Source organism: Abramis brama, assembly GCF_963993115.1.
Source record: "Abramis brama genome assembly, chromosome: 12".
NCBI lineage: Eukaryota > Metazoa > Chordata > Actinopteri > Cypriniformes > Leuciscidae > Abramis > Abramis brama.
The window spans coordinates 5,841,265-5,866,538 of record NC_139974.1 but is presented as its reverse complement, the minus strand read 5'-3'; the positions used below and the strand labels follow the sequence as shown (position 1 = coordinate 5,866,538).

The following is a 25,274-nucleotide window of genomic DNA, read 5'->3' as shown; positions in this document are numbered from 1 at the left end:
GAAGGAGTTTGTGGGCCTGATCTCAGCGGTGTTGTCATGCATCTCTGCGTGCGCCTCACATATCGGCGGTGGTCCCGCGGCCATTTGGCGTACGCTAAATTAGGCCCCCCCTTGTCTGGGGACGGCAGATTGGGTTGCCTCTCCGTCCCTTCGCTGCTCTCAACACAAGTTGTCTACAAATAAAACTCCAGACTTCTAAATCCCCCGTTTTTCATCCTCATGTCCCCCCTTTGTAATAAAGGGCTATTTCCTGTTAGCCGAGTGGAGAGGGAATACGCGAGAGTGCAGCGTCTGTCCGAGACCGAGCCGGCAGGAAGGGGCTTTTCCCCCGCAATGGCTTTTCCATGTGCTCTTTGAGATGAATGAAGACACATTGTGGAATTAAGGGGAAAAGGGGCTCTGGCTCCCGGCCGCAGCTTCAGCTTCCTGCCGGCCAACAGCTACCGCTCTCAAAGACTGAGACCTGCACAGTAGCCTAGAAAGGTGTGTGTGTGTGTGTGTTTTAAGTTTACAACAGGCGGTAAAGTGAGTAATTTGATGGGAGATTTGTGATTTAAATCCAGATTGACCTGTATAGTGATGTCATTCAACCTGATGTGCTTTTAATTTTTCTGATCATGGATGAACCGGATTGGTTCGTTAGTTTGGTATCGACTGTTTTGGGTTCAGCATTAGGTTTGAAACTTTAAAATGAACACTCAAACAGTTTAATTAAATCTGTTTTAATTTGTTGAGTCTGACTAATAGGTTGACTAATGTGTTTATCTAGATGTTGGTCTAGCTTTACTATTTTAGCAGGAGTGATTTGAAAGAGATGAACTACTTGAACTACATCTAAAAGCGGTGAACAACAAAAGGTGTCTGCATTGATACATCCCACATGAAGTTGAGTTTTAAATATCTATCCATCCATGTCTGTGATATAAACTACAATTTTTGCAGTGACTCCACCCATCCATGCATCTCCATACAAAATTACATCCATCTAGCTGTCTGTCAAAAGAATATTTGTGAATATCTGCTTGTGAAAAGAATTTTAATTGTACGTTACATTCAAATTGAAAATGCAATTCTGCATCCACTTTGTAATTTTTTTTAAATAAAATGTAAAAGTCATTTTCAATTCAACTGAATGTGGTACAACCCTGCTTTTAATATTAGTATATTAATTAAATATTTTTAATAATCATAGTGCTAAATTTGCCTTTTCAGAAAGTCAGTTTGCACTGTGCGCACAGCGCTGTTTCCGCTGTCTGCCCGGCAGGCACACGGCTGAAATCTTATTTCCAGTGTGCGGTAAGCCATGGATGAGTGATTCTCTTTTGAGGTTTTTCAGAATGGCCCTCTCTCCGGGCTCTAACGTAAAGCTCTAGTGACAGGTAGCGGATCGAGGTCACGTCTGCTAATCACATCGACTGACTGATTCCAGATTCCGGTCCAGTGACCCACTGAGGAGCTGTCATGAGCGCAGGAAACTTTACATCCTTTGCAACTATGTAGAATCAGGCACGTTTAAAACCTTTTTCTGACCTCAGTGGTTGCGTGGCAACTGTTTTGTTTTAATTGGGAGGTTTTATTTAGGGCCGGATATATTTGCATATGTGGTTGGATTTATAATGCGAGACTCTTGCTGTAGCTGAGGGACATGGGTGAGCATTTGATGGATCTAGTTAGCGATTTCCTCCGGTCCCAAATGATGTCAGAGTAATTACATGTTCAGGAGGTTTTGCGGTGTAGAGAGTTTCTTCAGGTGGTCGAATCTCACTCAGGAAGGTAAGGACTGGCTTTGTCATTTCCACCCGGAGATTTGAGAAAGTTTTCGGCCCACGCTGTCTGAAGAAAAGAGCCCTGTTTGCTTTCCCGTACAAAGTAAAACAAACACAACCTGTAATGCCGAGTGGTCAGGTGTCCAGATTGCTCGAGAGTTAAGAGGGAACCCAGCCTCCCCCTCCGGGGATCTGTGCCACCCACTCCTCAGAAAACCGAGACACGGAGCACATATCTCGAGGTGAATTTTATTTGCTTTGCTCTCTAAATTTTGGTAATCCCAAAGTTTAATTTCATGATTGGGCCCATTTCCAAACGCCTGCCTGATGAGTTCCAGATGGGATCTCAAATGATTGCGGTCAATCTGATGGCAGGGAAAAAAAGCTTGAATTTTAGCAGTTCTGGGCTCTTAGAGGGTAATTTAGGGAAGAAACCCCATTTCCCAACCCCATCCTTACTAGGATTGACAGCCTTTCCATGTATCTCTGGATCTATAAGTTGCAGCACAGCATGATTACGACCCAATGCTGCTCAGTTGGGGGGAAGCGGTTTACCTTTCCCGATGTTACTTTCGTTCCCTTTTCTCTTTCCATTGAAGGTTCCCACTTTGATGGGTTTAAGTTCTCTTTTATATTATTTTAGAAATTGAAACTTTTGAAGAAATTAACCCTGAATCTGTTTTATAGTATCCAAAGAAAACTTCAAAAACCATATGTAGTTGCTCTTTTAAAGCATTTCAACTGGCCATGATGAAAATAGCCAAGGAAGCTGGCGTGGCGTTAAAATGCCAATTAACCAACCAATCCCAAATTGATGGGCACTGAAATGTTTCAAGACACTCGGTGGAGGAAGAGATTTTCATCTGAGGCCATCATTACCTCTTTCCCCTCGTCGCTGAATACTGTATCCTCGGCTTGAATGTACATTTGGAGATTGGCGCTGTCCACAGGTTGCTGTCCTGGATGCCTAAAAGTAATCAAAGCCGTCAACGCGCTTCTCTTGTACGATGTTTCTTTCACAAAGTTCTCCATTCCAAGCGGACGTGGGGGGGGGGGGGGGGGGGGGGGTCCTGGCTCTCCGTTCCAGCAGCAAATTCACATCAATTTATGAAACAGGAACCGGGGTTTGTATCCATTCATCCTTGGCAGACCAACACCATTTGAAGCCTGAACTCAGCACAACCTTTGACCCTCAGCGTTCTGCAGAGCATTCGGCATCTCTTACTGCTTCTATGTCTTGGTCTGCTTGCCATACGCCAAGTGAAATGAGAACCCTGCTTGGTGCACTTTCCCATCATTCACTTTCCTTGCTTGCTTTCTACCATAACAGCTTTCAAAATGAACCCACAAAGTAAAAAAGTTACTTAAAACGATTTCCGAGACAAGTAGTATTTCCAGTAGGGCTGCATGATTAACCAAAATAAAACTGATCGCGATATTGCTTAGTGTCATCGAATCGTAAAGTCTTCAGTTTAATTAAATGAATGTATGCGCTGCATTTTCAGGGTAAAGTGCGGCGTTGCGTTTCGCTGGTGTTTGCAGCATCCCAGAGCGGCTCGTTCCCGCATCATGTGCCAGGCGTCTTCCTATACTTGTAATGAGAAGCGCTTATCAATAAAAGAAAACCTTTAAGGGCTGCCAAATCAAAATAAAAATCTGATGGTTAGGGTAAGGTTAGCTTTTGAGAAGTAAGATATGAGAAATATTAATATTATAATTTACAGTTGTAATGTAAAATAAAAATATTTTTTCTAAAATACTCTTTTACAGTGAAATATTACAATAGTAATTACAAAAAGAAAATGTTTATTTAATAATAAGAAGTATTATCATTAGATAGAAATTGATATCCATTATTATTGCAATAATTTTTATTGCCATATTGATATATGATTGTGCGGACCTACAAATAAGCACAGCAAACCTGGAATTTTTTTATAAATTATATTTTACATCACAGTCACAATTTTTGACCGAAAAATCACAATTTCATTAATTTAATTTTTTTTTTTTTTTTTGAAATTGTGCATTCCTAATTTCTCAGTACCATTTTCACCAAAACCTCCTTAATGGAAGTCAACGTCTAAAGTGTTGGAAGTACAGTGCATTAGCTCGTCCCATAGACCTTTGAACTTTTCCAGTGTCCGTGCCTTGTTGGCCCGAGGTGTTGTCTTGCACCCTGCTCCTATTCTGCTCTCAAATCTTGTTAAAAGCACCGCCAGCGTCTGTTGTTCATGTAGTTTCTATGCTTCTCTTTGTCTTTCCCCCCAGCACGCCATTGGGTTCAGCGTTTCAGGGAAGAGAATGATTAATATGTTTTGTGCTTCAGCAGACACGGGCATGGATTTTTACAAAAACGTCTGCACTATTAAAATACAAAGAGCGGTTTTGTTCTCCCGGATCCATTGGATCGAGCCGCTCTTTAGATTTATCAAATTAGACTCGAGTGAATGTGGGTGGTGTTCTGTTGCACATGCAATACAGCAAGGTAAAGGGGGGATTTAAGGGCTGTATCCCACCGGGAGCCATTGGTCCCCACACAGTCCTCACACCCACGCCGTACCTTCCAGATCAGAGTCAGGCCAATAATTCCTCCCTCTGGCAGGAGTCAAGCAAACGTGTAAGCTATTTGGAGCCGTAAACTGAACGAATGTATTCCTGTGTGTGTTCGAGAGGGGAGAAGCGTCTCAAAGCCACTACCTAGAGCAGAGGATTGCGCAATATCTTAGGTTTTATCATATTTCTCCATTTTATTATTGATTAATTCATATTTGTACACATTTATTAATTATTTTTGGGCTTTTTGTCACTATGTACAGTAGAAATAGGACTGGAATTGATAGGGAAAAGATGATGCGAGTCTAGTAGGAGATTAAAGTGAGTTTGCATGAAAAATTAGTGAAGTGTTATCAAAATATTTTAGAATAAGGTTAGAATTATTGCACTCCCATTCGAATCCGCTCCGACTATATGACGTGCACATGTTCGCTGAACTCGGAGAAGGTAAAAGTAGACTCGTTTGCTGTTAGGATAATCCTTATCCTTATCCTTGTAACATGCGTCTCAAACGCATTAAATAACGCGCGCCTCTGACAGTAGGGCAAGGTTTGTGATTTAATTTGAAGCGCTAAATGTAAAGCACGTCTCATGTTTAAGACAACTTGGATCGTGCACTTACTCTCTGTTCTTCGTTATTTCCCAGATGTGTTCGCAACACCAAAGTATATCGATATAAAGGATATTGTGCTGTCCTTGGGTGGAAACTCAGAGTTTAAAATTACGTTCCGCACAGAGAGAATTTCCGCACTTGTAGTGGTTAAAACACTACTATTCGTACGGTACACATGCGTGCCATACCAAATACAAATTTTCAGTATGAATACGTGTACCGTTACACCCCTATGTGTAATGAGTTTTTTTAAGTACATGCTCAGTCTTGAACTTTGTCTTTTTGCTTTGATTTTCAAATACTTTTTGACTTTTTCAAAACTACAAATTTGACTTGCTTTACGGCAAGCGTTACAATAGTCATTATTTTGATTTTCTTCGTTTCTGATGTCGCAATACATCATACTTTCATAAAATCATGCAACATACTCTACCTTGTCTGTGGACGTCGTTCATTCCAAAGCGGGCGGCGAAATTATTTACGACAGCGGTAATGGACAATTCCGCTTACAACCTATAGGGGGACCGAAGAGGAAAAGTTATTTAGTGTTGCTTTAACACACTTTTTTTTTTTAATCCCATTGAGAAAAAAATGAATGTGTAAAATACTCCTGGACTGAAAGCTCAATTGAGCTTAATTTTCACTGAACCCATAATATTGTTTTAATGTTAGTAACTAGCTACCTGAAGGTAACTCTGTCGCCCTCTTTAGTACTGAAATTGTTGCTGCCACAGTGTGCCAGTTTTTCTTCAAATGCACCATTAGTGTAGAGTATGTTTTTGGCCATAGTGTTGTAAGTTGTCAGAGAATAGATGAAAATGATATCGATCAGCAAACGCGCAGCACTCCTCCGGGCTGCTGTCCAAAAACTCTGGGATGGATTGAAACGTCTCAGTTGTCTTCTGAGGATGAAGTGATTTCCAAAGTGTTCTTGTCCAAGGACACAAAGGTCTTCTTTCAGCCCAGCGCGCTCCACTGAAATCAATAGGCTGATAAAATTGACAGATCGCCGGTAAATTATGTGGAATCTTGGCCTGACACGCCGCTGTCAGCAGGAAATTTCTTTTTAATAGTCTATTTAAGGAGAAGCGGGGATGTGTTTTTCTTAGTCAGAGGGGAATGTTGATCCAGAGGGCCGGGGGTGGAGGGTCAGACGGGGAGGAGGCGCTCGGATAAATCGCGTGCCGGTCAGACGGAGCAAACGGGACCCCAGGCTGCGGTCTCTTGCAGGTGTGTGGAGGTGGGGGGTAGGCGTTGGAAAGCTGGCCTTTTTTTTTCCCTCCTTCTTCTTCGAGAGCAGCCAAAGTAGCCACCTGTCGTTCCACAGTTTTTAGGACTTCCTTTTCATCCGGTCTTCAGCACAACTCCCAGTTGGCCCAGCATGCATCCTGCCAGAAGACCTGATTGAAACCAACTGCCAGCGGGGGCTGCCTCGGTCTCTGTGAGGACGTGAATGGAGATATGGAGAACGCATGCACTTGAATGTTTACCTCAGATACAGGAAGGAGACGAGCTAGACTTCATTTGAAAATCCCACGACTACAACTGTTCAAAACCTAGTTGGCTGCCTACATTGTACTGACAGCATCCTAAACGAAACATCACAAGAGATTGATTTGGATCGCTCTACGTAAGGCAGTAACCTTGTGATTTGTAACAAAAAACAAACGTATGGTGCAGTACACTAATCACTCTTAAAAAGAAAAAAAAAGAAAAATATGCCAGGGCTATTACATTTTGTAATTGTAAAAACATTTTCATTTTTTGAAATAAATAAAATATCAAAAGAACAAGGCAAGTTGCAAAAGTTGCAAGGCAACATTTCTCATTTTCTTTTTGATGTATTTCTTTGATTCTCTCATCATTTACTCACGCATATGACTTCCTTTTTTTGTGAGTTTTCTGTCAAAATAAAAGTTTGATGGTTGAAAATTAAGAAATTAAGAATCCATAAATATTAAGTAATTTTACAGTTGTTCTGTAAAATAAAAGTTTGATAATAATAATGCATTATTATAAAATGCTTGTTTTTTTCTATTTTAATATTTTTTTATGTAGTCGTAGTCATCATTATTTTTAATAATAATTATAATAATTTTTTATCATTATTTTATTGTCATATTGATATATCACAATTTTATTTCAACATGTTAAATCTTTGAGAAATCTTTGTTACGCAGAAGAAGAAAAAAGTCCTACATGTTGTAAATGATATTAGGGTGAGTGACTGATGACTGGATGTTTATATTTGTGTAAACGATTCCTTTACAGTAAATGATGCCTTAACATGCTCCCTATGTAGGAAACACACTAGGTTTTGGAACAGAGCTTGTATCTCTTATTTTACAGAGGCGTTTTTTCCACGTTGTGTTATAGGTATTTGATGCATGTTTTTGTACAACGAAGGTGGAAAAATAATAAAGGAAAAAAGAAATATGGCCCGTTACCACCTCCGCGTTCAGCGTCTCTCCTCTGTTTCTGACGTAGATGTCTTCAGTCAGACTTTCTCCAGGCTTGCCCTCAAATTTTAAAACCAAAATATGCTTTTGCAGCCATAACTGCTCATCATAACTTGTAGGACAGTGGAAGGAAAAAACACTCAGTGGGATGTTTCGGTTAATGATATAAAGGAAAAGTCAAGCGCTTCGCTCTTGTGGCTTTGATTCGATGGCTTTCTCTTCTGTTATACGACCAGAGTCGTTGTGCAGGAAAAGCTTCAGGGCCTCATTAGATATTTAATTTTCAATAAATAATGACTTTCTGAATGATGTACCGGATGCTCCAGGTGGGAAACCCATTTGAAACCTACGTTGCCAGAACGCAAACTTTCCACATGCGTCCTCCAAGGTTAAAGCCCCGTGTGCGAAGATCTGCAGATTATTTATTTATCGGGGCGGTGTGGTGCAGGATGGGGTTTTTTTGTTTTTTTTTGCCGTAAGTAATGAGCGCTTGACCTTTTGACGACCTCCTTTGCGGTTTCGCTATATTAGAAATAATGACGGGATTTATTTTTATGGCCTTTGGTGCTGTATTAGGAGTTGGGATATTAAAAGTGGGCTCTGCAGAACTGTCAGGTGAAGGGGATCCGTTCTTCCGGCCGACAGCATGGCACCGTCCTCGCCGGGTGAAGCGCTCTGATGCTGAACAGACGAGAACCGTGCAGCTGTCATCTGTTAGCCATCCTCCAGACGGTCTCGCGGGACCCGGGGGAGGCTGGATTATTACCCCCACGTCCAGCCTTTCATGGAAAGAACTGCGTCTGCTCTGGTCATCGGCCTGCTCTGTTTTTAAACTGTTTAGGACGGTAATGAGGGGGACAATGTGTTTTCAGGTTTCATATGCTGTTGCTTCCAATTTGTGCCTTGACATTAGTGAAACACTATCGTTTTTTCTCTGTTTTGTAAGTGGCTTTGGATTAAGGCATCTGCTAAATGCATAGATTAATAGTGTAGAGTTTAAATATGCTCATATCAAGTTAAGTCACATTTATTCAAGTGCTTTAGTATACTGTACTGATTGTTTCAAAGCAACTCCAACAGAAAAATTACACTAATGTTGCAAAATTCATCATTTATGAAACAGTTTTGCCTATAAAGCAGTTCTGCTGAAGACAATAGTGTTATTATTCAGCTCAATTTAGAAAGTTTTTCCTTTTTTGTGCTTTTGAAAAGTTCTGCACAGACGACAGTTCTCACGGATCTGCGGAAACGATTAAAAACGCTGTATTCTGCTGCCAGGCCAGTAGATGGCGATGTCACTTTGTAAAGAAACACTACATGTCTATAGTCTGAACGTGCACTACTCATGTGCATGACATCACTGTTTCCACAAATTCAGGTTTTTGTAGTTTACACGGAGATGATTAATGGTATCGTTTTCAAACATTTCCGTTTTCAGGCCCCCAAAACAGCACTTTCGTGTAAATGAACGGTCAAAACGCATAAAGTTTTTAGTTGAAAATGGTGTCGTGTAAACGCTCCCTTAGTTCAGTGTTGGTTCATTTAGTTTCTATAAGTGTTAACGTCGACAATTATGAAACAAATTAAATTCTATAAAACTGTAAAGCAGCTCTACAGAAGACAATAGTGGTGTTATTCAGCTAAATTTTGTTCGGTGTTGATTCAATTCAGTTCAGTAACAGTGTCAATGTTGCAAAGTTCATCAGTTATGAAACAAAATCAATTCAGCTTTAAAGCAGCTCTGCTGAAAACAGTCCAGCCCAAGTTTTGTTCTCATTCAATAGCGTGGAGTCAAATTGATATCAGTCAAATTGATATCAGTCAAATTGATATCAGTCAAATTGATATCAGTCAAATTGATATCAGTCAAATTGATATCAGTCAAATTGATATCAGTCAAATTGATATTAATGAATATTAGGGTGTGTTCACACTTTGCAGGTTTGGTTTGACTAAAACTCTGGTACGATTGCTCTGTTAAAGTGCAAGAAAGTGTCTTCTTTTCAGCGGTCTCGGTCCACTTTTTTGGTGCGGATCAGGGTTCGGATGGCAGCGTTCACACTTGTTCAAATGAGCGACACACTAACAGAGCGACTTCCAAACGATCTCGGGTGCGGTTCATGAATGAAATATGAATGCAACACGGACCAAAGACATCTAAACAAGCCAAAAACAGGATGTGATGTCACAAAATGCGACCTAATGCTCAAGCACACCTGGTTCTTCTTGTCATGAGAGCTACATTACCATTACAGTTCGTACAGGCGTTGGAAACGCATCTCCTCACAGCAGATCTTCTTACGTGAGGAATTCCTGCCGCCGTTTTGATTCCTTTACACATTTTATAAGCTCTTCACGAGTTCTCAACTGGTCAAAATACCATCATACGTAGGCTAAGCACATTAACGAGTACATTTTGTCCAATTTTGGATGTTCGGTAAGTTCCATCGCAAAATATAACGATAACCAATAATTATTTATATTTGAAAGCCGATGACCGATATATTGGCCGATAAATCAAAATCCAATTTTTATACAATTTACGGGGAAAAAAAGGCTTTTTTCTTCTCTTTAGGTTCGGTGTTAAAAATGACAGTGTCGATGCTAAGTGAACCTGGACTAAATGTAGTATTCTTTCTTTTTTCGACCAAGAGAACCAAACTACAAGTGTGAGAACACCCTAAGCAACCCAACTAAAAAAAAAACTTAAATGCCGAACAGAAAAGCTCAACATATATTATACTTGCTTTACAAAAGTGGTACATTTCATCATATTAAACTTGCAATAGCTAAATATCGGCATGATTGAATGATAAAAATGATGTAAAGAAAATGTGCAAAATGATGCTTTCATTGTTTGGTTGTAGGAAACATCCCTTCAGACAAGTTTTTGGATACTGGCTGTGCAACAACATAATTCAGACACTTCTAAGCAGTGACTGATGAGTAAAGCAGATTAATCGGCCGATAACTGATCATTTTATGATTATTTGTACTGGTGTACGTTGGAGAACGCGGTTCATAGTTCCCACTGTGTCCGTTCCAAAATATACAGACAGTCTCGCCAATGAATAAACAGTTTTGATTTTCATCTTTTTTCTGTGAATTGAGTAAATGGTGTAAAATAAGCATTTATTTCTTGTTCACGGATCTATGTAATTCACATTTGCTGCCATTATATATTTTTTGTATTTTTTTAATATATATATATATATATCTATATCAAATGACGTGTATTAAATATAAAATATATTTATTTTGAGATATACATTTAATGATATAATATGATATGATGTGATATAATACGAGGCAAAATATACTAAGGGCTAATGGAACAGCTTTAAAAAGCGATTTTCACTATTATTTACAACAGGATCTGCATTTTCATGGGATTAAATAAAAGATTTATGTATTTTATGATATTATTTAATGTGTATCAGTATTGGGCATGTCGGTTGACCACTGCGACTAGAAATAATAAATTTTTTACACATTTCAGGTTACTCATTTTATTGTTTAAGTTTAATATCTTTTCCATATAGGTGGCCATAGTTGATTTTATTCTTTAGTCGGTCCTCTGTTTGTAGTCTGTGACATTTTGAGCTCTACTGCAATTGAATTTCCATGAGCGACTAGAATGGTTTTTCATTTTTAGAATCAGACAAGTGCATTTGAATGCGTTGTCGATGCTGAATACTTCCTTAGTCGTCGTCGTTCTTCTGTCTGAGTGCTGATGTCTGTAGTAGCTGGATGCGAGGCCTGCGTCAGACACACAGGTAACCGGGTTCATGTGTGTGGATATGGAGCTGTTCTGTGTGCGCTGGCTGGTGAGATATGAGGGGATGACAGAATGACAGACCGGGGTGAACAGAGGGGTAAGACTCAGCGGGATGCCGCCCAATGCTTTTCTTTCGTCTTGCGTACCTCCACAGCCTCATCAGAAAAGATCACGTACCGCTTCATTGACAACAAACTAGTTTGATTTTACTTTTAAACTGAAAACAATCGATAATGTAGTTGAAAAACAATCTCCTCTCAGCTCTTCAATAAATGACACTCCAGAGGTTGTGCGTCTCATCGCAAAGTTTTGCGGTTCTTGCGCCAATCGTGGAGAAACTTCTTAACGGCAGATTTATTTAGAAATGAAATCCAGATGGGGCGTTTAACAAAAGTTAAATAATTAGCTGTTTTTGCAATGGTCGAATTGAAATATCATTGAAGCTCAGTATGAAATATCACCCATGAGCTGCTCTTTTGTGTATTAACATATATTTTTTCCCCCCTTAAGAAGAAGCTGAATGTTTTAGGCATTAACTACAAAAACAATCACAGGAATGCAATTATTATTATATTAACACAATGTCAAAAGATTAAAATAGAGCTTTTTTTTTAGATTAGTTTAACAAAGCAGAGAGTCGTTTTAGTTACCCGAGATGAGAGATGATATGATATTAGTTTGCCGAGCAGGTTTTGGAAGGTGTAGAAGGTGATATGCGAGTCAAAACTCTCAAGACCAAGACAAAATTTGTCCGAACTTCCTCTCACCCTTTTTTGGCGCTGTCAGGGGTGGACGCTGCCAGGACCGCTGCCAAAAGCTTTACCTGTGAATCCCATCTGCGCCACCACACGCAACAGCTGTCCGTCTGACAGGCCTCGCTTTCTGTGCCGTCCACCTCAGTTCGGTCGTCTGTTTCACCTCACACTTCCTTCTGTCCTCTGACACACAAGATCCAACCAACACCACTAGGAACAGCGGCGTAGCGACTGTTATAATGACTTGGCATTTTTTGGAAGGTATTGATTTACAATTTTATTTTGTTTTTGGCATCATTATTTGGCGGCAATCCAAATAAATAAGTTATCCAGGTAAAACGCCTACTTTAGGACCACGCAGTGAAATAAACGAACACTGATCCTACTTTGTCTAATTCCTATTTACCAACTTCTGCCTTTAAGCAAATCAGCATGATGGAATGTGATAAATATCCATGATCCTATAAGGTTTATATTGTGTTTCTTAGTTCTTAAAGACCAACAGTGACTATAGACTAGGAGTTCTCAACCAATTAAATTTTGATTGTTAAATATATATACAGATATGCATATGCATGTACATGTGTATGTATGCATGCATGTATAAGGGGGTATTGGGACAAAACAAGCATTTAAAATAGGCCAAAACCACACAAAAAATCAAGATATGTCATTTTAAAGTGTGATTTCAAGACCTGGAAATTCTTCTTAAGAATTAAGAACTGATAATAATAATAAAATGAATATAGTGCTTTTCTAGTTCTAATTTTATCTGATAGAAATTGAGTAAAAAATATTTGTACAAATATTTATCCTTAGATCATGAAAACCTGGAAATATCACAGGGCCTTTGAATATTGTTGTGGACAATAGAGAGTCCTGGAGTCAGAAAGGTTGAGAACCACTGCTATAGATCATAAACAACTGTAAATACCGTAAAAATCTGAAGTATCGTGTCTTTGAGTTTGTGAAATATAAGACAATATGAGTGACTCTATATGTGTTTGCATTTCTCAACCTTAGGAAGAATAAACTACGTTCAGATTAAAACCAGAAAGAGAATGTGAAATTAAATATTTAGACTTCGAGGACGCGTGATGAGAGATGATCTACAGAGATGATAAAATGAAAGTGTTGATCTTTATCTGGAGGGACTCTGTTTTTATAGCTGCATTGATGTGTTGGTCTTAATTAATTACAGAACTGCTTGATGGCAAAGATATTCGAACATCTTCGTGACATGTTGAATCGTGCTAGAAAGAAATGCAGGTGGTTTTCACTCCGTTTGTTCATTCAGTAATTTTTAATTTAAACAATGAAGAATATATGTAATTTCCCATATTAGACATACAGTATATACTGCATTTATTGACTTTATTGTGTTTTCATAGCCAGGCTAAGTGTCTTTTCGTGTTTTTGTCAGAAATATCGTGTCACATATCAGTTTGCATCCATTCATGCCCTCGATATGAGCACAATCCGAGAATCCTTAATATAGCAGGGTGTTCTGTCATTGTTTTGCTTTGCAAAGTTGGGCTCCGTACGCTGTGTCTTCTCTGTGATCGTTTGCAACCTTGTGAATGCAGTCCTGTTCTTTGGATAGTCTTTGGCAAATAGCTTTACCTCAACTCCCTGTGGTCAAAGATAAACATTTGGTGTAGCTTGGTGTGTAAAAGCATGGAAAAGGTGGAAGTGGATGAAGTCCGTAGCGGGATGTTCAGCTCTTGCGTAATCAAGTTGCTGCAGTCTGGTCTTTTTCCAGTCATGTTTTTTTTTTTTTTTCTCCAATAAAAATGCTCCAGTCCAAAGGCGATTTACAAATAATTAAATATGAATTGATATTTGCATATATACACACCATAACATTGCATTTGCAGTCAACAGTTTATGTACACTGGTGATGCTAATGTTTTGTAAATCCATTCACGTCGTGGCTTAACTCCTCAGGGCTGATTTCCTCTCTCTGTCTTTGCTCTGCAATGAAAGAAAACAATCCATTAGTTAAGAAATGTCAGGTGCAACTACTTTTTTGTTGTCATTTGTTAATTTCATTTAGGTCAATCATTTATCTAAAAATTTATTTTTTTTCAGAGTTGTTGACTCTTGAGGGTTCATGTCATCGTTCTCCCTGCAGGCCGTTGGTTTGGCATTAATGTGCCTGCTGTTTTTCTCCTATCACCTTTCCGTTTGCGGTAGCACGCGCACACACACCTGGCTCACATTTCCCAGTTTGCTTTGCTTAGAACAGGAGCAGATGGAATGCCATCGTTCCTGCGGCCCCCATCTGATGTAGGCGGAGTTTCTAGTCAAAACACTCAACCTTAACTGATGAAGTCAGACAGAATCCCATTTGAAAATAACCCTGACCCTCAACGTTTTCCTTTCTTTTCTTTCTTTCCTTTTTTTTTTTTCTCGCTCCTATTTTTTTTTCTTCCCATCCCCTCCTTTAAGTTCAGTGCCACTTTAAAGTCACCAGCGTTCTGACTCCAGGGATCACTTACGGCCAAACTAATAGGATTTTGCCTACATTTGCTTTTCATATCCTGTCTAACACGCCGTAAAGAAATTATTATTGCTGGAGCTTACGTCCAAATGCCCAGATTGATCGCTCGCTCCCCTTGGTCTGAAGTCCTTTATAAACACATTATTTCCAAGTACTTTGAGGCAGGAAACAAATCACGGCAAATTCTCAAATATCTTTATATCAATAAATTGGTGTTCACCTCTTCTTTTTTTCCCCCCCCCTTCAAGCATCTACGGGGCTCTTAACACAAATATTTGGCTTCACCTTAGGTTGACGGGTAACGTTGACAGCTTGCTAAAGATCATAACGAGACGGTGTGTGTGCATGCATGTGTTTAGTCGTGTAACTCTAGCCTCTCTGTGGTGACAGGACCTGGTAGATTATTAAAACCAGTCTTCTGTTTGAGTTAATCCCAATATATGAGTTTTGCACCCTTTGAATGCGCCATTTACACGCTTTTGATTGTTTTTATAGTGTTCCGGAGTATTTGCACAGACCTTTTTGCTGCTGCCCACAAACGAAAACACTAGTTTCCCTTCGTTTATGGTTATGAAGCGTACCGCCCCACCTGTGGTAAAGGATGACCCAATTCCAGCCCAACTTTAATTCATGTGGCTTCACTTTCCAGAAGGTATTGAAGTATTCACATTTGGCGGTTTTATAAGATCCCGCTTTTGGCCAAATCGTTCAGGATTCATTCGAATAAAATGGCATTTTACGGAGGAAAAAATGTTGGCTCTTTAGTGTGTGCTGCTAATACTTCTAATAATTTCATATTGTGTCAAATGTTCGGGCTCCCGTTAGAGACTCTAAACTCTTCCATATGCTGGCAATGAGAGAAGTCTTGATAATTATCCAGAAAATATTACCCATGTTACTTCTTATTTGGTTACCATCTCAGCAGACGCCATGACTGTGAGGAAGACGTCCCATCTGCCCCAATTTTCTGAGTAATAGTTTAGTCTTGTTATGCAATCACACTAGTGTGGATTAGCCTAATGGGCTAGAAGATGTCAAAACAATACAAAAATGGTAAAGTTCTCACTCTGTCATGTTTGTGGTAGAGCCCTGTGCATGTAGAGATGTAGACAATACTAGTTAGTGCGTGAGGCAGTGTGCATGTGCAAATATTGAGATGTAGTCCAAAATGAAAATAAATGCAGATAAAAATGCCAGATGAATCAAAATCTGGAAAATGTTAGGGTAAAATCTATCATTTTTATATAGACACAAATCTGTTTGAGTCTTGAGCGTCTTAGCAGACAATAGTAGCAGTTTTCTGCCGCACGACTGTCTGTGTTTGATTTAAAAGTCTGTTTCGCCCGTTCGCTGGAGAATCTCGACGCAGCTGTCTGTTCTGTGTCAGCTTACAGACGCTTAACTTTGGCGAAAACCCGAACATTTGAATTCAGTTATACCTTTACATCTTTCCCCTGGTGTGTGTGTGTGTTCTTTATTTCGTCTTTCTCTTTCTTTAGAAACAATAAAGCTGTGCGTTTTGGCTGAGTTATACTTTCACGGCGTAATGAGCACTAAGTAGGGGTAAAAGAGACGAGTGTGGTTTTGGAGCACACAGACCCACTTCTGAAAGTGCACTACAAAGGCAAGGCCCGGTCTGTTTCAAATATCTGCCTGCCACTGGAATCCCGAAGACATGGGCGTACTTCTCGGTTGGACTTATAAAGATCTATCATTTCGTTTTGTACGGATTAAGGTTACTGCCTGAAATGGGAGTGTTGGCCTTTGGCCTGTTGTTGTTCATAACCGTGTGGTTTCTATATGATTTTCAACAACAGTTTAACCATAAACAGTTTAGCAAGTAAAAGGAACGGCTATGTTGTGTGCATTTGTGTCAGTCTCTTTATATACGGTGTGGTTTGTACAATATCAAACATTTAAGGATTAGATTTGGATACTTACTGATGCTCATTGAGTTGCTAATTTGTGGTTAACTGTTTTCTAGAGAGCAACAGTGGCCGATGTCCAATATATAGCCGATATTTAGCCACTGACTACATGAATTGGACACACAAGCCTTGTTTTAGTTGATACTTTAGTGCAACTGAGATATTTTGTTGCAGAAAATGATTAAATAGCAGCCGATTAAATCAATTCTGGCCAATATAAATTGGTCTATCAGAACTACTAATCAGTTTTTAGGGATTCACAGGCACTTTCTTCTTCACTTTTTTGTACTTAGTGGTTTTCTTGTCTCAAGATAAATCCATCTAAATCTTCATATTTTAATGACCGTAAGCTCAAATTGATGTTGCATTTGAGAAATTGGTATTGGCTCTCTCAACTGCAGGCCTATGTGCAAAGACCACTGTGTTAAATCTGTGATAATCCTTCTCCGAAAGATTTACGATGTTGAAAGCAAGGTTGCGTATCGTGCTTGACAGAGATATTAATTGGGCAACAAGGAAGAGACTAAGAACAACACAGGATGTTTGAGTGAAACTCTGAGGTTGGTGCACGGCTACTTGGGGAAAAATACCCTGCTGCAGATGTTCCCTAGATTCTCATGGCTTGATATATAGATCACGCACCATTTACATTTGCATATTTATGCCTCCCATTTGCTCATTTGTCATGAATGGCCCAAACTAGGTTCGTTGTAATTCACCCGTGCGGTGCCGAGTCTCCACTGTGGAATAGATTCCTGCTATTGTTGCTATTCTTTTATTGTTTATTTCCTTCGCTACAGACTTTACTTTTAAAAGATCCAGAAAAAGAAAATTTAACTCAATGGCTTCTGGAAGGATTAAACACACTTTGCGGTGGTGAGATACCCTGACCAAAAATGCTCTTGTGTCATGGCGGAGTGTAATTGTCTTGAGCGTGTGTTATATTTCAACCTCTGACAGTTCTTCGCCATGCAAGTTTAAATTACAGTTTTCCCCCTGTTTTTGGTTTGGTGTCATTGTATTCCTCACAGCCAGAGTGTGATTTACAGTTTTATTTTTAATGTGCTGCGGTGTTGGCTCAACGGGCCAAGGTCAGTGCAGTCACGCTCGCCGCGGGAAGAGATGGATGATGTGTTTGTATATTACCTGACAGTCTCTTTGTTGATTGGATATTTTCCATCGGGGTACATTTAATCCGATCTTTCACTGCATCTGTCTATGAGGTCATGGTAGCAGCGCACTCTGTAACAGAGATATCGCTCTTGATGGAAAAGGACATGTGGATGAAGTCATAACTCAGCTTCAGAGAGCTGAGGATGGTTTTCAGTGTCAAACGTTATCTTGGGGAGGCTGGAATTATGACGCAGATTCGCTAAAAGAGTTAGTTGGCTGTTGTAGGAACATTCATGACTGACTGTTTAAAACCACTAGTTGCTCATGCTTCGGAAAACATGTACCAAATTATACCTTATCAGCTTTCTGTAGTCTTATAAGTTTTTGCAGTGCCAGTTTTAGAAGTAAGGAGTATGATTTACGTGTGTTTTAACTGTTTTGTTTTGGTTAGCTAGATTTACAGAAATACTTTGCAGAAAAGAAACAAACCCTTGCATCTACTTGTTTTGAAAGATATTGTAAAAAAAAACACATTTTCATTGGGCTTTCAAAAAAGATTATTTACTTTCACTCTTGTTAGTTAAACAGCCTTTATTCTCTAACATTGGACATAAGGATTTATTTTGATAGTGTTCACTGTATCTCAACTGTATCCTGACTAACCTTGCCTCAAGTCATTGCCCTCAGTGACCTTACTAGCAAAGAATAAATCAGACACGTTCTTGTCCCTCCCTGAGGTTCAGCTGTATTTCACACCTCTGTCAGTATTTCTTCAGCTTGTTTGTGGACTTGAACATGTCCAGATCATTGCACAACCTTAACGGAGAACACCTGCATGCGTCTTACTCACCATTTTCCTCTGGTTGCTGAGGCAAAACGTGCAGATCTGTTTGGGCTGCGAGTTCTCCGAGTCCCGGCTGGGTGAGCCGTGGTGGTGGTAGTAGTTCGAGGTCGAGGGCCCTCCGCTGTGGCACGGCTGGCCGTCTCCGCATGCTTCACCCACCAGGAGAACGTTTCCCAGGTGAGATATGTAACTGGATGCCAACCGTAAGGTCTCGATCTTTGACAGCTTCCGGTCGGCGGGCTCTGTGGGGATGAGAGTCCTCAATGCGGTGAAGGCCGTATTGACGCTATTGGTGCGGTCCCGCTCCCGTGCGTTGGCTGCGTTGCGTTGACGGCCCTCGGGCAACGGACCTATAAAGCTGGCGGAAATGGCTGGTGGCCCAATCATCCGTCCGCCTCCACTTACTCCAGGTTTTCTCTTTCTTCCAACTTTAACGTCGTACCCTGAGGCGTCCAAGCGAAACGAGCGGTCGTCTGAGCCTGAGCTCTCGCTTCCGTTTTCATCGTCCTCCGACATCATTGAGATCTCCGAGTACAGGTATCGGCTGGGAGCCTGTCGCACCATCGTGAAAGACATTGTCAGCAGGTGCTGAAATTTCCAAACCTCTCCACACTAATCTCGACTGCTTCTTGTAAGACTCTAGAGTTCGTAATGCATGGGGTTTTTAGCTTTGGAACCAGTCCTGCACTTGTTTGCTCTCCGGATAGTCCTCTGGCACAGTTGCGCTCTGGTATTACATTGCTCTGCCACTACAGACCCTTTGAATTTAGTTTTTCTTAACAGTCAGACTTTGAGAATTGATCCTGAAGGGTTGAACTTGTTGTTTGTACTCACTCACATCCCATAAGCGCTTCTCTACTTGAGCTGAAATCACCGTTTTGCTTCCTCAAACACACATGCTCACTCCTTCTCCGGCTCTCTGTCCCTGTGCAGCGCTGGCTCTCCCCCCTGAACAGAGACCCACGTGTGGTTTCACTGAGTGTTTCAGTATGGTTGTGCTTTATAGGTTGTGGGAGTGTCTGGTATGATTCCTCCCTCACACTCTCTCTCTCTCTCTCTCTCTCTCTCTCTCTCTCTCTCTCTCTCTCTCTCTCTCTCTCTCTCTCTCTCTCTCTCTCTCTCTCTCTCTCTCTCTCTCTCTCACTCACTCTGTCCATCCTTCTCTTTTACTGCTTATGCAAATATCCCAGCTGGCGGCTCAGGCAGGGAGCAAAGTGGTTCTATACAGCTATCAACATCAGTTTTTTTTAACTCCCAGTTAATAATAGCCTTTCTTTTTTTCTAGCCTGCTTTAGTGGTTTTAAATCGTTCTTCCTTGCTTTCATTCTCGTTTGCTTACTTCCTATCTAACTTTTTGTCTTTCATTTTTCTTCTGCTTGCTTACTTGAAGATTGCTCGTTTGCTTGATTTCTTTCTTTCTCTTTCTTTAATAAATCCTACTTGCTAGCTTATTCCTTTCTTCCTTAATTCCTTGATTTTTTTTAAAATCACTTGCTTTCGTTCCATTCGTTTCCTTTCTTGCTTCCTTGCTTCTTTCTGTGAGATCGTTTAATTTTTCTTTTCCATTCTTTGTTTTTATTTGTTTCCATTACTGATTTTAAATATTTCCTACTTTATTTCTTACTTTCTTTTTCTTTTCTTCCTTCATTCCTTTTTTCTTTCTTGCCTTATTTGCTTGCAAGCTTTCCTTTTCTTCCTTCATTCCTTTTTTTGTTTCTTGCCTTATTTGCTTGCTAGCTTTCCTTTGACACCTTCTATCTTTATTTTTCCCTCACTGCTTTCTTCCACTTCATTTGCAGTTATATTGCGTCCTAGAGGGACTCTAACACTCCGGGGCTTTCCGCTGGAGATCTATAAAGTGTGGGTTATTCTTCTACCCTTTCTGCCTCCTCCCCTTGAACTCTCTAGTCATCAACTTATATCAGTGGTTGGTTTTCAGGGACCAATGTGTCGGAGTAGGACCTTCTCAGGGCCGGTCCTTTGCAGTGAGTGTGCACTTTTCATCCGCTCTGAGTCAGTGACTCCAGTAGCTTGATGGACCCTGTTGTCCATGAAGATGAGTTGGTCGTCTCATACTTAAACACATTGCGGTTTTGTCTGGCTGGACTTGTTTAGTCACGGGAGGGAAATTGCAACATAACATCATCCAGCGGGGCTATTACTCAGATTGTAGCACCTGTTCCTCTCTCAGTCCTTACCAGCAATCAGTTTATGATGAAATGAAGATAAGCCCTCTGAGAAACGGATTTTAGTCATGTTGGTTTTTGAGGGAAGGATATACTGGATCTTTTTGAGGATAATTTTGAGGAAATTTATATGACCTTGCATGGTTTTACTGTGGAAGCTTGGAAAAGTTGTCTGAACCTGTTATAAGTTCTGTCACGGTTTTGTTACTTTATAGCTGGTAGTCATTAAAAATATTGTTCCCAAAACATTGTTTAAATGTTCAAATATTGACTTTACTATCCTTATAGGTTTCATTGAAGGACAATCACACAGGAACACCGTGCTCGTTCTCCCAGAACAGAAAGTAAAGCACATGGGTTAGACAAGTTCACAGGTCTTTTCTCATCCTAATGTTTTCTTTTTGTTGTAATGGTGAATAGAGGCACAAGGTAAAAAAAAAAAAACGAAATGCATTTCTGTACAACGCAACCTTTTTATAGATTTTAAGGGCACTCCTTGATGTCATTATAATTTCAACTCCTATTTACCCTCTGGAAAATATTAAGATATGAATGGTGGCTTGTCATTCCCCCCCCTTCATTTTCTCTAGATTTCATATTTTTGACATTAGCTCAAGACTAGTCTGGCGGCGTAATGATGTGGCTTTCGTACCATTTCTCTGGAAATGATGGCTTGAGATGGAGATGATGAAAAAGACGTTTTGAGGACGTGGTAAATCCATATTAATGCCGTCTCGTGTTTAGTCTCTTTGAACCGCAGCCTCATTAATAAGCGATGCGAGTTAAAGGCCAGACAGGATATCTGATTTCCGGCGTTTGCTCGTGGTCAAACCCGCAAGAGGGGCGGATCCTCTCAAACCTTTGTTTCTGTACTTTTAGGTCTCATTTTTGGGACATTTTAATCTGTTATTTATTATTAATAGCGTTGATACCTACATTTCAAGCTAGACTATACACTCTTTTCCTTTTTAAGGAGAATTTATTCATTCATTTATTCCCTGAAACAGCCATTTGAAACCCATCGTCATGAAGAACAGGAACGTAACACTTAACACCTGAAACTTGCTTTCTCTTTAAATTTAAGATGGAAAACGTTCCCAGTCTGTTGGGGCATGGAGCCTTTGTGTTTCATGTTTTCATTAATGAAAACGGTTTTGTTAATGGCTGCTGTGAGTGAAGAGATTTATATTCCTTTGAGTGGGAGAGCACTCTTTAATTTAATCTTGTAAAAGGGAATTTTGACCTGGTTTAACTAGCAGCAGTAAATCACTAGTTTAGTTTTTAACACAATTGTATTGAAATAATGTTTTCCGCATGTCGAAACATGTACGATTATCCTGTTCTGAATAGACTTTTCCTCTTCTTTTTTTCAGGGTAATTAGAATAAAACCTTAAAGATGTTTTTTTCCCTCCTTGAAACCAATTTTGAAGTAGAATGGCTTTACCAGTCACTAGTCAGACGTATTCTCTCCCCAGACTGAAAAGTATCAGTTGCACGTCTGCAAAGATTGTGTCTTCGTTAAGAGGCGAGCAAGCCCTTCACTATGAAAGTCTCCATTTTGAAGTCTCCAATATTGTGCATGTGCTTGCTTCTTATGCGAACTAATCATTTTGTTCAAACCCATTTGCATGGCATTTATAGATTGCTTCTAAGAAATTTGTTTAGAAGTCAAAGTGTGAAGTGAGTGACGTATTAGAAATATAACGTGATACAGCAATGTGATATAGTACATGGAGGCTTTTGTGAATGTTTATGAATCGTGAGTTCACTCTCTATAAATTGTTTTATCATTGAAATCAACCATCTAAATGATTAGCTGTAGCCTTCAAGTGCTTTCATTGCTTAAAGCGGTGCCAATATAATCATATTGCAATCCTGCCAATCTTTTGTTTGACATGTTTTTGCTCTGCACCTGATGCAAAGGTTTTTAAGCCTATATTTAGCAGGAAAAAAGTGCATTTATCGTTGTACGCAATAGAGAAAGATGCTCATTGCATGAAATATTAATATCTTTTAGTGTCACAGTCACGACCGCAATGACACGGCGATATTTCTTTCCAGACTCCAGCTGCGACCTTTCAGTCATTAAAAGAAAACCTCACCGCGGCAGTCCGTATATCCCGGGACGAGTCATTACAGGAACCGGGTCATAACGTGACGACTTTCATTAGGGTCGAGCGAGACCACAGAAGAGATGGAATGTCTCGCTACCTCATAAAGATCGACCTCTGGGGTAACGAATGACAACGCTCGTTATCTCGCCGTCACGCGGGGCCCGGCCTGCTTTAAGACGAGGAACGGCATCGCATCTGACTGCCATTAGCTCCCACTGACCTCCTCTGGTGCTCTGCGACATCTAATCCAGCCCCCCCGTCTGGAGAAAAACGCTTTCTGGGCTCTGCTCCTCTCAGGCCGCAGAGTTTTTGGTGTTTGGTTAAACACCCAAGGTGCACCAGACTGCGATGGGCTGCTCGGATCCGTAAGCTTGTGTGTGGATTTGTCTGGACGGGTTCACGTCCTGGAAAAGAGCCGCTGTATCGCTTTCAGACCAGCACACACCGCTTAATCTAAGCCAGACGTGATCTGGCTCACGAAACTGCTGAGGTCACCGCGGTGAGGACTTCAGTTAATTTATTCAAAAGAGAAGGCGGGGTTATATGAAGGGGAAAAAATAAAAGCAATTAGACCAGCCGAGGCCTTTGTACTAATGTCGAAATTGCTCTTATTGTGACTTTTCCGTTGTTAAAGCGCCTGTTCTTTTTTATGACGTGTTTTCTCTCGGGTACATTTACTGTGCGTAAAGCTTATAAACAGGCCGAAACTACAGAGACTCTTGAGTTTGTTTCTTCCATTGTAATATGAAGGCCGGAAGATCTAATTGAGAGCAGTCCACACACGTGCATTTTATACACGTCCACCGACACGTTTCTGGACTGAGCTATGTTTGTCAAGACCTGCTGCTCTTTGCTTTTGACCAGATTTGTTGTTCAGTTCTGTTTTGTGCTCACATATTGGGACCTTTTAGTAGTCCAAGTCTAGTGTCAAGAGTAAAATCAATGTGAATTGGCTACGTAGCCCATATTAATTCTGTGTTTTGACCCATTTCTGAGTGACAAAGGAGCTGACTGAATGGCTGAAAGTGGCGTTGTGTAGCAGAATGCAGGAGCCCCAAAATCTTACTCGGGACAGTGCACTAATGAATCTTTAAATGTTTGTATGAGTGTTTGTACTTCATCAGTAGTTCCACATCTTTTTCTGTTTTTATTTTCGAGGGTGCTTGCTTTTATTGACGATTTAATATGCTTTTTTTACAACTCAAAATGAAGTGAGCAGCAAATGTGAAAAGTGCTGTGTTTTGGAGAGCTCTTTTGGGCCTCGCTCACTTTCTCATATTCCCTTACGCAGGATGCTTGGGTTTGGGTATTATTCCATGATCATTTTCCAATTTCGATTTTTCCAGCGAGCTGTTAGCGGTGGATGTTAGCGGCATCCTAATGGCCTGCGCGCAGCTGCCACTCACCCACATTCGCGTGCACAGGGATGCGGTGCGCTAACACGTCTGCACGCATTCCTGCTGCAGACGCATGGCCCTGTTTGGATGGACCTCATGGAAAGTGTGGAGGTGGCAGCGTTCCACTGCGGAGTTTGAGTTTACTGGGATTATAAATGATCCCATTAGAGGGAAATGCAAACCTGCATTTGTGGGGAGGAGACGCAGGCTGCTCCGTCTGCAAATGGCTTGTCGCTCAGTGGCCCGTGCCGAGCGGGTAAGCCGTGGAACCGCTTCCATAAATCCCGGTCTTAAGCAGTTCTCCTTCCTGATGCCGTGCCTGCCCATCGAGAGTGAGCGTCACCCGGCGTTTAACGCCCTCCATCAAATCAACGCTGCTACTGGAAAATATTCAGTGCCAGCATGAATTCATAAATCAAGTTACTTAATGCACCTAAACGCATCATTGGATTTGAAATGGCCACTTTTTCAATTTCAAGCTAGATTTTCTAAAAGCTCCCTGGAGAATTTTACAGATTGATCGATGTTATAAATGCACCAGTTTTTAGAGGCGAGAGCAAAGCAAACAGCAGAAATGTACAGGTGTTTCACCACAGAGGCCCTGCTGATTTGCAAAGGAGAGTCAGATCTGTGCATAGAAGATGTAAAATGCTCTTTTTACAGCGTTTCTGTTTGTTGGATTCCCCTGAGCTGAATGGTGTTTGGCCACGATTCAAATCTGAGTCTCCCTCATGCTCACCGAACCCTTTACATCTTTATATCTCTAAGTGTGTTGCAATTATGTGAAGGAAATCAAAAAAGCCAATTTTCTACCAACAAATTTTGATTATGGACTAATCGCAGTTTCGGTTAAGTATGCATTTACATTTAAAGAGGCTATATGCGTTTTTCTGAAATTTAAACTCGCGACTGACACCTGTGGCCAAAAAACAGAACTGCTCTTCCTTTCTGCTCGCTCTCGTACGTGCACACTTCACAAGTCATCTGCTGCAAGGAGGTCAACATTATGTTTACAGAGGTAAGAACAGTCAAATACATATATTGTTTGAGATAAGTGTTCTCTTACACTGATAAGAGTAAGTTTCTCCATTGCACTGCTTGCGAGTGTAGGCTACTTGCTGACTAGCGGTGGTGGCAGAGTGATCTGAAACGTTTAACATGAACACGCTTGACGTCACATCCGCAGACAGCGCGGGAAAAATCCGACCCGACAGAAAATAGGAAAAATAGGATACAGGCTTATAGGTGCACCCACTGTGAG

General features: G+C 40.5%; 2 protein-coding genes across 2 annotated transcripts in view; one reads left to right on the top strand and one right to left on the bottom strand.

The window, feature by feature from the left end:
- Positions 1-25,274, top strand: part of bop1 (BOP1 ribosomal biogenesis factor) — a 78,021-nt gene that overhangs the window by 17,635 nt on the left and 35,112 nt on the right. The gene's annotated exons all lie outside the window — the stretch shown is intronic.
- scxa (scleraxis bHLH transcription factor a) lies at positions 13,211-19,289 on the bottom strand. Its single transcript, XM_084131494.1, has 2 exons — positions 18,322-19,289; positions 13,211-13,901 (listed from the first exon to the last, which is right to left on the bottom strand). Exons 1-2 carry the CDS (start codon positions 18,889-18,891, stop codon positions 13,863-13,865), a joined length of 609 nt encoding a protein of 202 aa, XP_083987620.1. The 5' UTR covers positions 18,892-19,289; the 3' UTR covers positions 13,211-13,862.

Bases quoted from the DNA above. Each gene is read 5' to 3' on its own strand.
- scxa (XM_084131494.1), bottom strand. From the start codon at position 18,891: ATGTCTTTCACGATGGTGCGACAGGCTCCCAGCCGATACCTGTACTCG. The intron at 13,902-18,321 runs GTGAGTAAGACG...CTTTCATTGCAG, and splicing joins TCAGCAACCAGAGGAAAATG to AGCAAAGACAGAGAGAGGAA.